At 35.0% G+C, this 15,816-nt stretch overlaps 1 protein-coding gene across 1 annotated transcript in view; it reads left to right on the top strand.

Annotated features, from left to right (window-relative positions):
- The window catches only part of KIF6 (kinesin family member 6), a 164,891-nt gene that overhangs the window by 94,469 nt on the left and 54,606 nt on the right, over positions 1–15,816 (top strand). Inside the window, exon 14 of the mRNA XM_086626191.1 lies at positions 14,949–15,051. Coding sequence (XP_086482317.1) covers positions 14,949–15,051 — 103 coding nt within the window. The remainder of the gene's footprint in view (positions 1–14,948; positions 15,052–15,816) is intronic.

Genomic DNA, 15,816 nt, shown 5'->3' with positions numbered 1-15,816 from the left:
CCTTACTAAGTCATAAATGACAGCTGCTGTAAATTTGTTTTGAGGTGGAAGCTCTGCCTTTCCCTTTTTCTTTTTGATACTTATTTTGATATTTTATTCGTCATGTAGTCATCTGTTATTTGGTTTCACTATGTTCATTTTTTCATTATTGACACAGAGAAACTTCAGACTGTTGTCTTGTTTGCAGTTGTGCCCACTGACTACTTCTGCCTGTCTTGTTATTCCGAAATGAATGAAACTACCTCTTAGTAAGAATATTTCCTGCATAACATATGAGCTTATGTTAACATTTGCCTTTGTGTGTTTCTAATTTTTCACTGAATACTTGTGATAAAGTATATTGTCTGATTGAGGTTGTTAACTGGCTTGGAATCTTATTTTTGTTGTTTGTCATGTTTTTCCTTCATGTTCACTATTATTTGCGTGCCTCTACTGCTTTTGAAAACAATTCAGCTTTCCATTGCGTTATGGAGGCAATATGCTGCATTGAATAAGATCCCAGGCTGACATGCAGGGCATCTGTTCTTTATTTCAGTCTTTATTATTTACCAAGTTTGTGAACTTATACAGGTGACCTCATCTCTCTGAACCAGTTTCCTCAACTGTAAAATAAATTAGAATGGCTTATCTTTCTTGACCACTTTGAGATTTCATGTTCAAAGGCCATTTGTAAGTGCAAAATCTTGTTTTTCTAACATTGAGGAGCAGATCAAATGATCTGTGAAAGTAAGACAGTGAATTAGAAGCAGAAACCAATATAAAACCTTGGCAGTCTTGAATCTTCATTTTCAGTCAGCATAACTGTTGCAACACAATTGTTCTTGAAATTACTTCCCTTTATTGATAGCTAATTTGTTCGGGAAGCTTTGTTGAAAATCTAGATTATGTTGGCTACTTAAAATTCTATGCAAGCATGGGTGAACATTTCTATTTACAGTATGTTTGATATTTATTGTAAGCATTAAGAGTAAGCTGAATACAAATAAAATTCATGCAAGGCCATCTCTACTTATCCAGTAAAAGAGAGTAAAGCACACAGAGTGAGCTGGGAAAGTTGAGTGTTAAAATTATTATATTTTTTACTATGAATTCTTTCTTCTGCATTACCTCCCCACTTTGATCACTTCTCTTTATTTATGCCATTTAAACTTAGCTTTAGCTCTGGGGAGAAATAATTCTAAATATTTCAGAAATTTTCTTTAGTATTTAAGTGTATGGAGACATAGTGACATCAGTTTGAATAATGGCTAGTGTTTGGAGACAGAAGGAGAATGTCTCAGTTTTGTGTCAGGAGCATTAAAACAACTTTACATAAGGGAATACTAGAAGAAAAAGTTAGACTTCCAGGCAGACATCCTTTTGCTTTTCAGCAGGTTTATTTAATTAACTAAAGCCTAATACAAGGCTCTGAGATACAGCACATTTAATATTGAGGTAAGCTTGTATGACAAGGAATTTCCATAATATATTGTCCCTTTTTGATCTTAAAGAAAACAAGCAGTTTAAAGCCATCAGATAAACATAGTGTACTCTGCATTCAGGAAGAGTGATGCTGTTATTCTAGTGATAGTCACTTATTTCAACAGATTTCCATGGGGCAAAACCACTCTTAATTCTATGTCTTTACATAAGCAGATTTAGAGCTACAGAGGTTACTAGGGCAAAAATTATCTTTTGATCCTTTGCTGCATATTAATCATATAGTTCAGTTGGTTACAAATTTTGATTAAAAAGGAATTGAAAGAAGTGGCTTTCACAGTGGGAATTGTGCCAATATGAAATGGAATTTCACTCAAATACTTTACATGACGTGATTATTTTTTTTCAGTGAAGTTTCCTAATATAGCTACTGAGACCATTGAATTTTTTGAATTTTTTTCACCAGAAAATCTCTGCTGTGTGGTGAGTCAGAGAGACAACAGGGGAGTCTTGACTCCGTGAGCAATCAATTGTGCCATTAATATCCGTGGGACAAGAATGTCATCAGTTTTGATTAAACCAAGAGTTTTTCAAATCACAAAAACAGGAGACAATAATTAAGATGCAGAACAACACAGATTACTTGGCTTTTTTTTTTTATTCTCAATTTTAATACAGTAGACATATCTTAGGCATCATAAGAATAATTATAGTTTTCTTTTTCTCTTTTAGTGTACTGTGGAGATTATAGTCAGAATAATTAAAGTTGACAATAAATTAGGAGTGGACTCCGCAGAGAACATTTTAAGTGATGTGAAATGTATTGTACAGTTGTATACATGTTTTATAAAAGAAAAATAATTTGTATTTTAGATAATGAAGATTGCTTTCTAATATTAGAGATTATTTTTTTTACTTGTTCATTGTCAGGAGGAAGAAAGATTTTGCATCTCCATGCTTATCCATGTGTGCATATGCATATGTTAGCTGTCTCTGATTTCTGTGAACATACTTGGGGATGGGAAAATTCCAGTGAGTGTTTATTTACAGGATCAGGAATTTAGCTTCTAAATTAATTTACTTTCTATCATCAGTGTTAAGGATGGCAAAATAATGTGTAATCGTGTAGTGTAAATAATCCACTTAATAGTAAATGATCTCTAACCACTATAAACTTTTGTAGGCTCATAGAATTTAAAAGATAAAATATATTTCTATAAACAGTCATCTTCGAATAAGGCAAGAAGAGAAATGGTCAAGAAATTGCTAAAGATGCACTGATAGGTTTCTGGAAAACAAATGTTTGGTGAATTATTATAAGCAAATAGATGTTGCCAAATCCTAGGCTTTATTTTACCACACTGTAGTATCAAATTGTTCTCTGACTTTTATTTCATGGGGGATGGTTGCTGCACATAAATACAAGGAATGATTGTTTTGCTGAATGTGAATTTTTATTGTTATGGTAGCAGGACTTATTGTTAACGGGTTAGACTACACCAACCCACAACTACAGGGTAGAAGGCACTTCCTGCCTCTAGGGACAATTTAAGATGGAAACTTCATTAAAAAGTTGAATGAATTTTATGATGATGAGGTTTCAGGGATTAAATTTGGAGTTAATATGTACACTTTTGTTTCAAAAATATATTTGTAAACCCTGACGTGATTATTTCTACTGTTTTTTCTTAGGACAAAAAAATAATGTGAATAACAGAACTTTTGGTCAACTTAGCAGTGAGTTCTTATCTGTCTCTACCTATTCATTCTCCCTTTGATAAGACAGAGAAATTCATTCTCCACAGTGAACCTGCCATCCAAGAAGGTATCTTAGTCATTTTAGTGGCAAAATATCCATGCTGGAATTTCATCTGCAAAGTATAGGACACTCAGAATTCATTGTACAGTAATTTTACAGAGCTCATAGCTTTTTGACTCTATGCTCAAAATATAAAATTTCTTATCATTAAGTACTAATCCTTTATTAAAATGCATTAAGATGTACTTTACAAAAAACTCTCACTCCAACTTTTTGTAGCAGCAATAGCATAAACAATGTTCGTGGCCAGTGTCATCCCCGTGCTGTTTCCAACATGTGTGCCTGAGGTATGTGGTCTGAGGTTGTCAGGCAGAGAATCAATTTTTAAAGCATATGTTCCTCTTTTATTCCCCTTTATGTTCCTTCTCAGTTCTGGGAGCGGTACTGTAGTTAGACATAAAAGATGTTTCTCGTTCATCATCCTATAGTGGATGTACCATGCCCTCAAAATGGCTGTGCAAATAGGAAAAGACCCAGATGTAAGCTTGGACTGAAAGGAAGAGACTGAGATCTGGCTGCAAAGGGCTAGACATACTATGTAGTAAAGAATAATCCATTTTTAGTTATTTGAGGATGACATGTCTGTCAGTGAGGAGCTCTCACATGCAGTCTTATTAATTTAAAACCTAGAGATATCTGTATATTTAAGTGGATATTTTCACAATATTATTGAAAGTTAAAGATTGTATTTCAGGTGAGATTTTTTGTTTGTTTATCTTTTTTTGTAACAATGCATTTCAAAATGCATAGCTGTGAAGTTCAGGAAAATGACAGACAAAAATTGCACCAATGCTAAATTGAAACTAATTTTCCAAGCTTATCCAGTGATAATACTATTTGAGTAATTTAACACTCCTGTTTTAAATTACATCTGCAATTTAAAACATAGAGGTATTTAAGTATTGCTTCTAAATCAGATGGGTTGTTAGGATCCTATTGGTTGTTTTTTTTCCAAATGTTTCTCTGGCTTCTGTGAGGAGCACCAGTACCAAGAGGAATAAACAAGGATATTTGCTTGAATTCCAGAAATATTTGTGTAATATTAATGAAATTTCTCAAGCGTTTTTTGTTTCCTTCAAGCCGTCCAAACTAGAGACACCATAAAAACATAATTATTACCATATATTATTCCTAGTCTTGAGATAAGCAATGAGATTTTTGATTGTATCATTTTGTGTTTACACATTTGTCCTTATTTATAGGAAGTCCCAAATTTACCACATACAAGTTTTTAGAAGCCTTTAGCTGATTTGTGGGTGGAGGCAATGCTAACTTTCATTGATCCTCGTAACACTTTAGCCTCACTTCCTTCCATCCTCCTTGACTTAAACATGCACAAACATTTAGGTGTCGTTTGATTATATTTTTTTAACTCAGTTTTTGAACTGCAATGAAACAGGAAGTTATGCATTTTGAGTATTCAATTTATTATATGTCAACTCTAAGAAAAGAATACATCTGCACAGTTAACCTTCTGCAGTTGTCCTGTGACAATTTTCAGTCCATTGTTGTGAAATTGCCAGAGCAAAAGTACTGTCATACCTAAAGTAACTAAAGAGGGATATCAGTAAATACAATCAGATAATAGGAACTCAGTTGTCACATTAGGAACTTAGAAGCATGTAATTATATATTCAGTTACAATAATTCATGTCTTATTAATTTATAACCAGAAGAAAAAATCACCTCGTAAAGGCTTAACTGTCATAGAGTTGTCATTTGTATTTTCAGAGATTAAAGCAGTATTTCCATTCAGTACACGATTGTTTCTTTGTGTAGGTTGATATATTAGTAAAACCTGACTGCATTATTATTAAAATGCAATTTTTCAAACTTGTCTGTAAACTATTATGTAAAGAAAGCCACAGATCTATCTTAGAATTTTTTGAGCCTGAGCTGAATTGGAAAAAAGGCAAAAGAAGCATCTAGCTGGAGTTTGTCTGCCATGCAGTCCCACTTACATCCAACACATGGCTCCTTCTCACCAGTCTTCCTTGAGGTTATTATAAATACATCTCCTCTTCCAACTGAGGTTACTGTCCCTGACTGTTCATAATTGTCAGACTGCCTGCTTCTGTCCTGTCCACCAATCTGGGTGTCCTGGTTTCAGCTGGGACAGGGTTAGTTCTTCCTTTTAGCCCCACATTGGGCGCCACAACGGACTGTCATGGTTTAAGGCCAGCCAGCGATTAAACATCACACAGCTGCTTGCTCACGCTCCCCACTCCCAGGGGATGGGGAAGAGAATTAAAGAGGAGAAGGGAAGTAGACCCGTGGGTTGAGATAAGAACAATTTAATATTGCTACTACTAATAATATATGAATAGATATATGTATAATGATAATAATATATGCAAACAAGTGATGCATAGTGTAATTGCTCACCACCTGGTGACCAAGGCCCAGCCTGGCCCAGACTAATCCTGAAACAGATAAGTCCCGACACCGCAATCTCAGATGAGGGAGAGGTCCAAAAAGAGAGCAAGAGAGAGGTAAAGTTTTGAAAAGCTGAAGTGAAAATTCAGGAAAGAAGTTAGCCAATCCGTTTTTATGTGTAAGTCCAGGTCCCATTGTTTTCTCCTCCTTTTCTACTTTGGCTCTTATTTCAAAACCGTTACGGATAAAAATGGAAAATATGTATTAGAGGTGCTGATAATAACAGTTCTCTCTACATGCACTCTCAACTACTTAGGCTTATTAAAATTCACCCTTTGTGTAACACAAGAGGCGCGATGTGCTTAATTCCATGGAAAATTCAAAAGCTTATGGTCAGAGTAGGTGTTTAAGAGCATGCAAACACTTGAGCAAAGTTACGCAAATGTTCTCTAAACTTCTGCTCTTGCATGTGCACAGGACTCCCATTTTAACTGTGCTGCACTTCTGGAGCTTATCACATGTCTAGAAGAAAGTTTCTTCAGTTGCTGAGTGCTTGAAATTTAGTCTGGTCATTGCTGAGGAATAACGTGCCTAATTACTTTATAAAATACGGACATTAGTACACAACAGGCTGCCATGTTCATTCTCAGAGGCAAACTCTAATAAAGCTTCAATAGAGCGAGAATCAAAGTTCATTCTTTTACAAAGAAGTTTCACTCATTTCTGAATTGCTAATTTTCAGCTGTGAAAAGGAATAAGCAATGGGATAGCTAAAGCTCATTCATCTTAAATGTAAATAGATAGGAAATTTTAAAATTAGTTAATCTAGGTTGTTGACTGATGAGATAGGAGTTTATCTCATGGTTTCTTCTCTCAACTCTCTACTTCAGCATAGAGATAGGAGTTTATCTCATGGTTTCTTCTCTCAACTCTCTACTTCAGCATACCTCATTCTTTTGGTGCTGGAATTCCTGCTGAAAAAAAAAAGAAAAAAAGGTTAATTTCTCATAAAGTGGCTCCTGCACTCCTGTAGTTTATAGCCTGAAATATTAAGATTGCCCCAAGCTGGTACTGATTGATGGTGTACCCACTACAGACATTTTTTCTTGTCTCACTAAGATCTAGTAGACTTCTACTTCAGAAAACCTCAGTATCTTAATAAAGAATAAAGCTAAAATGTAATATGAAATTAAAAGTACAATAACATTCCAAAACCAGATTGATGTTTATAACAAGTCATTTTTCCTCTGCTAAACTGCTCTGAAAATGAAATATGCCTCTTTTGTGGTTTATGGTGTTACCAGCAGGACTGGTGGTGGAGACGATTCTCCAGGCACCAAAAATACGTTCAGATCTCTATGGATGTCTCTAACAAAAAACTTCACTTGCATTTGGTCCAAGCTGTCATAACTCCATTGATGTAGGCTGTCATTTGGTAGAGCTCTTAAAATATTCTTATCCCACCATTCAGAGTCATTTTTCTAAAATTGAGAAAGATAGATGGGAAAGGAGGATTTAAATACCGTATCTATCACACAAAAGAGCATAGAACATGTTAATGAGGCAAATTTTGTTGAGAGAATTCTGTCTTTTTTTAAACATGTTGTTCTAGTTGAAAAAGGCAGACTTTAAGTTTTTGAACATAAAAGCCGTTTTCCAGGTCTAAAACAGGAGTGGCAAATGTTGCTACTGCAAGATGGCAAATACATGAAGAAAGTCAAAACATGTAATTTAATTTGCTATTACTCAATGTTAACTGAAATCTTCATCTTCAGCATAGTAGTCTGATTTAAAGTTGATAGGGGACCCAAGTGCATAATGTTCTGGCCCTTTCGTTTAGTAAAATTTTAACTGCATCAACTATTGAAGGCTTCCATAAAAACAGGGAAATGCACAGTTTATTTCTAGTATACAGTGTTTAATGTAAACTGCACATGTAGTATAAGATGTATGTCCTGATTTATGTTAAGTTATCTGAAATGTGTGATTCTGGCATAGGCAAAAGTGAATCTTATTTATTTAGAAGCGGCAGCACCGTTGGGTGGGTCTCCTAAAGTTCTTGTGGGTTTGACTTCATATTTTCCTTTGTAACCACCTCCTGAGCTTCTGCCAAGCCCACCATGCTTCATTTCAGGCTCTCTCATTGTACCTACTAATTAAGGACTTTCAAAGTGTATATGTATTATATAATCAAATATGATCTCACAGGCAGCTTTAAAGAAGTAGATGGTTGCAAATAGTAGCCGATAATTTTTGTTTTCTGAGACATAGAAGCTGTCATACATGAAATGTAAAAGTTATCTGCAATAATATTGGTAGCAGAACATGAGAAAAACTTGGTTGTATCCATAGATACACTACATCATTGCTCACATTTTGTGCATGCTGAGTAGCCTCTAACTGCACTGTTGACTCCTCTGCTCCCACTTTGAATTTGATAACTATACTGCCCATTTTCTCTTTAAAGAAAATATAGAAGTGTAACTATGTAACAAAAAAGTAGGCATACTGTAAATCATTAATGCTAGTGCAGATATTCTACAGCATCTTGAAGCCATGCCATGTAATCTGAGAAACTGTTAGAATCCATAACTAACAGAAATAGAAACAGACCAAAATGGTCCTGTTAACTTAGTCTAACACATCCGAGGAAAGTATGTGCTCTATCACATGAAGGTGATGATGGTATATTATGTTGCTGTTAACAGTTTTCTTTTTTCCTGTAATTCTCCTTTGCATTGTGCTTTGCAACATTTGACAGGTAGACAAACTAGTTTGCTAATTTTCCAGAAGACGAAGATGAGGGAAAGAGATTTCAATAGTTTCAGTCTTTTCACACTGAGATCACTCTAAGGTTCATTCTGGTATCAGACTTAGCACATGTCAGTAAGGAACCTAAAACTGCATTTCTGACCATCATTATTCATTAATTTTCAAGGGGCTTTTGTTGCAAAAGTAGAGCTATTAAAAACATACAACTGGGTTAAAATGAAAAATATTTTTCTTACCTGTACTATTACCTGAGATTTCTTAAAATAATGAAACTGAAGAAAGTCAACATGATTAAATTCAGCTATCATATCTCATTTGGGGTTTGTCGTTGTTGTTTTTCTGTGGTCTTGGACAATCTTAAAATAGTCAATTTCATCTTGTTTTAAATTAAGTTTATACTTGATTTAACATTTGGTTTTGAAATACAGTTCAATATTTGCCTTACTACTCCTGCAGAGGAATATTAATTAATGTAAAAACCCACTCCTAATGGAATTCTAGTAAGTGGTTGGTTTTGAGGAGGTTTTTTGGAAGCATTCTAGTCGAACTTTATAAAAATTGACTTTTACAAGATGGCATTGTATATAAAATTTCATTTTCATTCTTTTATTTTGGTATTCTTAAAAGCAATCTCAGTTTTAATGATTACATATCCTCTAACAATATTCATTACAGTAGAAATGGTACTTGTCTTTGGTTTATGTCCCACATACTCCTGCACAAATTTGTTCTTTTCTGTTAGGCATTTGCAGTATTTAATTTAATGGTGGTTTCTCTTCTGATTATAAATTATTTCAACATATATGGAATAGCTCGTCTTGTCAAACAATTAATTTTATGTGGATAAAATGATGCCTAGGTAAATGACCCATGCACCAATTAACTCAAGAGTTTGCAGAGTAGAAATTGTCACTTGTGGAGTGCAGTCCGACCTGCCTAGATCAATGTTCAGTACCACAATAAACATGATTATAATCTCAAGAAATTGTTCATTTTACCCTCTTCCTCACCTGGAAATAAACAAAGAAGCTCCAGGGACAGAGAAATTAAATTATGCCACTGTTTTACTTAGTTCATTGAGTCTGAATATTCTGTTTTTCCTTTGAGGCTTTTAACTTGCCCAAAGACTATTTTGCAGTTCAAAACTGCAGAGGTACCATGAGCAACCTTGGTTTATGTCGTTCCCATTTTCGAACTGCAGTCTAATGAAGGTAGCCGTATGTAATACACATGCTTTTCATGAAAAATTTAGCTGAGCTTTACAGTGGGGAAGTGTTTGTTGTATAGTGATTTGGGGTTTGTTTTCCTATTTTTAAGTATTTATTATTTGTTGATTCATTATTCCCAAGCTCTGTTAAATCTACTTTTTTCCATTCTGAACAGACAGCTATGATATCTTCCGGGATCCTGGTGAAGATGTAAAGAATTACACTTACATACAAACACTTCTAATTATCACAAAGACTTACCAAATAATTTGTCTTTAGTTTCATTTGGAAGTGTTTACAGTTCCCTTTTTCTTATTTGATAGTAAGTAGAAATACATAATAGCATGAACAGGTTGACAGTCTTTATAAGCATGAAGACTCACAATTCACACTAGCTGCCATCCTGAAATTCATCACTTGGAACGAGAGCTTTCCTTGAGCCAAGGGGACTTTTTGCTCCTATTGATTTCAGTGAAAGAGTTAGCAATTCTTGTCCGATGGAGCACTTTGTAGGAATGGAAAGACAAAGTCTTCTGCTGTGAAAATGTAGTTTCTGCAAAACAGATATGTGGACAGATATGTGGACAGATGCCTTTCTCGTCAGAACGCATGGTCTGAACAGCTATTGCCAAGAGTTTGCTTTTGTTAACAGTCTTAATGTTCCTCCCTTAGACCAGCTCAACTTGCAACCTTAATTCTTCTCTCCTGGAGAGTTTTTTCCAACTCATTTTGCAGGTTAAACTGGCAGCCTCTGGCATGAAGGCTGCTGGAACCCCGTTGGAGCTCTCATACCGGGACCAAAATCTGGTTGCAATGTGGGGTTGTGAGGAAATACTGTGATTCTGCTTTCTGACAGAGAAGATAAGGTATCAATTTCATGCTATTGTACGACAGACTTTTCCAGACTTAAGAGTAATGAAAATGTTTTCGGTGGGTTTCACGCATTAAACCTTATGAAGATCTCCCTCTGAGCAATAAACACTTTTTCAACAAACAGACAAAAAAAAACCAAACCAAGGTGGCCAGACTGAGTACTCTGGAAGTGCCAGTTTGAGCACTCTTGAAATCTGTATGAAAAAACATTAAAATAAAGTCCTTAAAAATTGACCAGTATTTATAAACTGTGATCACTAAATCACACTGCAATAAGATTTGTGGGTGTTGGATACTTTTAAAAATCCACGTGGTTCTTTAAATATGTACAACCATGTTTTGTCATTTGTGGCAACAAAATAACATCTAAGTTTATACACTTGCATGCTCTTACCTACTCAGATATAGTCCTTGAGTAATCTCAGTGGATACAATTTAACTTAAAAATAGCGTTCGGGCCTATAATTTCTCTGCTGGCAGTTGAGCTTCCAATGCCGCGCTATACCCTACATGTTCGTGTAACGTATTTTCCTAATTAAAGTTTGTGAGGCGCCAGACAGTGGTTGTTTAGGATGGCTGTGAATAGCATTTGCATATGTAACAGCACAGAATAAATGATCTCTAAATTAGTTAGTGATAGAATAAGGTGCGTAATATCTGCCAGGGGCTTTGCTGGCATACAGGCTTCTACCTGCTGTAGGCGTGCAACTGAGTCTTGAAATCACTTTGATCTTTTCGTGTCACCTCTAAAAGTGATCAGACACATCCAAAAGCCTTATTACGTCTTTGCTTAGTGTATTTTGAGTTATTACTGATTTCAAGAGTTTAGTCCATTATCAATAGTAGAATAAGTTTTCCATTTCCTGGTCATTTCAGATCTTGTTGCTCCAGTACAGAGCTCTCATTGTCATTGTGCCTTCTCACTTACCCAAGTTCAGTGGGACACCTGTAATTTTCACATTTTGTCAGAGGAGCCTATTGAACTGTCACTTTTTCTTTAATGTAAAAGTTGGTGGAGTACACCAGATAGGAGTACAGGCTGAAATCGATCCTTCAATAAGCACATTCTTAAATGTTCAAATTCACGATCTGGATCAAACCTGACTTTTCCCAAAATTTCAGCTGTTTTAATTTGCTGCAAAAAAGGATGGGTTTGCTGTAAATGTCACGTTGTGCATTGGACATATTTGTAATTTGTAATTAGTTTAATAATTAATAATAAATATTGATTTAACCTGAAAGCAAATTTACACAACCTAACAGGAAAGGTATAATTAAGATTAAGTTGATAGAAAATTTATCACTTTTTAATGCAACCTTATCAACTGAGGTTTTTCAGGAATGTGATTGAAAATTTTTTGAAAGAAAATTTTATGCTTTTTCCAACAATCTGAATTATTTTGATGGTAATGATTATTACAGTTCACATTGTAACGATTTGATGACATGTGTTTCCTAATTCTCATTCTGTAGGAGGTGATTCTTCCTTAGATAAGAATTTTCAAATATTTATTTTGTAACACTATGCCACAGTATTAAAGGAGCGAAGAAATTGTTTGGCCTGTGAAAGAACTTGTTTTCTACAAGTCTAACAGTTTTATATGAACTGTTCAACTACCTTGCCAAAAATGTGTTATCAATGGTTTTTGCTTTCAATTCTGCTTTTATTCATATCATATATATATTGCTATAAATACGTTTCAATTTACAGCTAAAGAAAAACAGAAATTTGATAGCACCTTGTTTTAAAAGAGCTTATAGCCTGTTCGTTTGAATAAGGCCCAGGAGAAACAGCATGCCAATAATGTTAGTGCACCTTTGCACTTGGAAGCCGTTTGAAAGAAGTTGTAGCTACTTTATGAAATTATAGATTATTTAAGAAGATGAAAACAGCATGATTGAAGATACAACGTCAATCATGGAGAAGGAATAACTTCATTACTGAGCAGAATGAAAACACAACCACTCCATCAAGCTTCCAATGTTTCTTGCAGTCTTTTATTAGTATTAACATTGCTATATTCCCTTATTGTCATCCTAAATGTCTCTGTCATTACTCACAGGCTGCAATGTTCTGTAGCTTTTTTAACACTCATATTATGCTGAGGCGCGATCTTAATGATCCTTTTTAAGCTGCTTTGCTTAGATACCATTTTCAGAATGTGATTGTTTACTACTTCATATATTTCTTTATTTTCTTAAAATGGTTTATATTGCTAGAAAATTTCCCCTTCCCAAAAGTTCTGGGATCTATTTTTGTGTGCTTTGTTTGGCTGTACAAATCAGCTGCCTCCTAACGTAATGTTGGAAAATGATTATCAGGTTGCCTTTAATTTTGGTTGATGCATTTCTGCCAGACAGAAGCAATAATCACTGTAATAGTTTTGGTTGGTTTTTTTTTTTTCCGAAACTTACTTCTACTGTTTTTACTTCTACTCTCAAAGGCAGCACATTACCAGAAGGGTTAAATACTTTACATTGCAGTGTTACATTACCAGAAGGGTTAAATACTTTACATTGCAATGTTACATATGAGTAAGGATGTTTTCATTGTTTGTTTTAGGCACAGCCATGAATTTCATCCAGGCTTTCTGCACTTCATATAAACTTTTTCTGCAACAAAAGCAATTCTAGAGGGTCAATTCAGGCTGCATATTAAAATTAGTGCTAGTGATAGGACGAATGTGCTATAAAATTCTGCTTGCAAAGCTGCATGTTTTTCTTCAAGAGAAGCATGAAACATGAACGTTATATTCTCAGGTCATCACCACAGATGAATATATTTTCCTAAATCCTCTCGCTCCTTTGGATCACATAGCAGTAAAGACTGCACCGTATCTTTCTTTGATTTTCGTATTCAAAAAGGGTGGAGCATTTCTGCTTACTTTACCATTCAAACATTCCTGGTGGTTCTATTTTCAACTCGAAGTTTTTAAATTAGTAACAGATGTGCTGATTCTTTTGACTGAAATAGAGGACAATTTTTTCTACTATATTTTTCATAACATTTTTTAAACTTTTAAAGATTATTGAACCCTGAGCGCTAGTTTTTGTTGCCAGCCTTCACTGTAAACAGTATCTTACACCACAGAAATATCACTGAAGTCAGTGGAGAGTAATCCTGATGTTATAAGTATGATGAAAGGCACCAGAACATATTTGGAGTGACTATAACATGCGGCTTACAGAGCTAGGCTCCAGTAAGGTGTAACATCCCAGTATTGCATATGCCAACCTGTTTAGGTATATTTTGTTAATGTATCATCCCTGCCTACACCAAAATTGCAAAGCAGGTAGCCCGAACAATAATTGGCATACATGCATACATATGCTATTGGTGAATGCTGGTCCATTGGCACAAAACGTATAGAAAATCCTTGCACAGCAAAACTCCCAGGAAACTTTATATCTCTTGTGCACAAGGGGTTTGGGAGTCTTGATAGTTCTAAAGCAGGAGGGAAGACTTGTGAGTAGGAAGAAAGACTCTATAGGTAAAAAAACTACAGAGAATGAAATTCCAATTCAAGGATTATGATTTTGAGACTTAAATTGCATGAGGAGCTGTTTTGCATTTTTCACAGTTTCAATGTGAGATTCTTCCCCTTTCTGCTTCTGATTTATCTTCATTAATGTAATTTATTTAAGTGCAAGTCTCATCCTTTCTCCTTGCTTGTTTATTGACGTGTATGTACTCATGATAACACTGATGCTGATGTAAACTTTCGTTCTCCTAAGCATTCAATTTTTTTTTGTTAATGAAAAATCGAATGCTTGATTTCTTACTTGGATCTGTAGATCATCTAGCAGTGAGAACTGATAAGTAATACAGACTGTAATACTTCCCCATAGTGGCTTTTAAAAAGATTTGAAGGCTAAACAGGTCTTGACCTTCTGGCGTGCAAAAGGAAACAAGCAGCATGTTGAAAATATAAAAGGCAGGAACCAACTATTTCTATGGGTACAATACCTGTTTCACTTAAAAGAGGATGAAAAACATTGCCTAAGGGGGATGAAAATTAATCATAATTAAAAGAAGCCTGAATTTTTTTCTTCCAAGAATACTGAAAATATTCAAGGAATGTTTAGAGGCCAATATGAAACAGAGATGAAAGAAACAGAGAAGCAAATTGGAGTTTGCTGTTGTGAAAATACCTCTGGCTCATACTTAAGAATATTTTACGTAGGTTAAATTTTCAAATTTTGGTTTCACTTATGAATATTTTAAGTTTTCTTGAGAAATTATACAGCTCAAACATTCAGACTTTGGAGAACTGAAGTAAAACAAAATTAATTTGTCAGGTAATAGAAATCTTTTGTCAAAAATACCTTCGCATTGGTGAGACACTGACTTTTAGTCTTCTGGGTGCTTTAAGGCTGACTTGCTAGGTTTGTCTAAACAGGAGATAGTTTAATGCAAAATGTCTGTCTTTTGATGACTCTGAAGTAAGTAGTTCCTTTTTTTGTTTGTTTTCTTGGGGCAGGAGGAAAGATGTCACTTGGATGTCAGGAAGCTTTTGAAGTTTTCAAGCGGGACCATGCTGACAGCATAACCATTGAGGACAACAAACAGCTTCTAAAACAGAGGTGAGTGTCACAGCAAGATACAGCTGGAAGCAGACGTCTGAGTGTTCGTTATGAGTCTGGGTAAGAATGCGTAATTTTACACCAGACATCCCAGACTTCTATTGAGAACTTGGTACAGAAACTTCCCTGTTTCTTACTGGGGATATTTCATATTCAGAAGGCACTGAGTGGTGACAGAATAAAGGTCTGGATAGAATATGAAGGTGGCATGAAGAATCTTAGTGCATCTTTCCTCTGATTTTATTAATATTATCTTCATAGCCATGTTGAAGCAATATGGTAAATGGCATTCATGATCATTAATTAACTAGAGGAAGTAAGATCCATGTGTCTGAATCAATTACTGCAATTTCTTCTGTCAAAAATGCTTTACTGGCTTTGGTACTGAGTTGGACAGTAAGTTAGGAGATGTTTAACATATGCTTTTGTCTGTTGTTCCTAACTTGTTCGCCAAGTGACTTTAGCTTCCCTCTGCCAGTTTTGCACTCAAAACCAGAAATAATACTTTCCTCCTCAAGGTTTATTTTTAATGCTGACAAAACGCTTCAACATCTTCCAGAGAAGACAGTGAGAATGGCAAAACATTGAAAACATGAATTTTCCTAAAGCAGATTTTAAACATGTCAGAAACTAAGCCACCAACACTTGACCATGTTGATTGGATAGCAATACTGTTTCAGTGTCAGTTTTTCAAGTGTTAACCCTCCTCCTACTGCAAGAAAAACACAAGGTTTTGAGATTAAAGATGCCAAAAGCAGATCTCTC

Source organism: Tauraco erythrolophus, chromosome 2 (genome assembly GCF_009769465.1).
Source record: "Tauraco erythrolophus isolate bTauEry1 chromosome 2, bTauEry1.pri, whole genome shotgun sequence".
Taxonomy (NCBI): Eukaryota; Metazoa; Chordata; class Aves; order Musophagiformes; family Musophagidae; genus Tauraco; species Tauraco erythrolophus.
The sequence above is the reverse complement of the archived record's forward strand: the minus strand, read 5'-3'. Positions and strand labels throughout refer to the sequence as shown.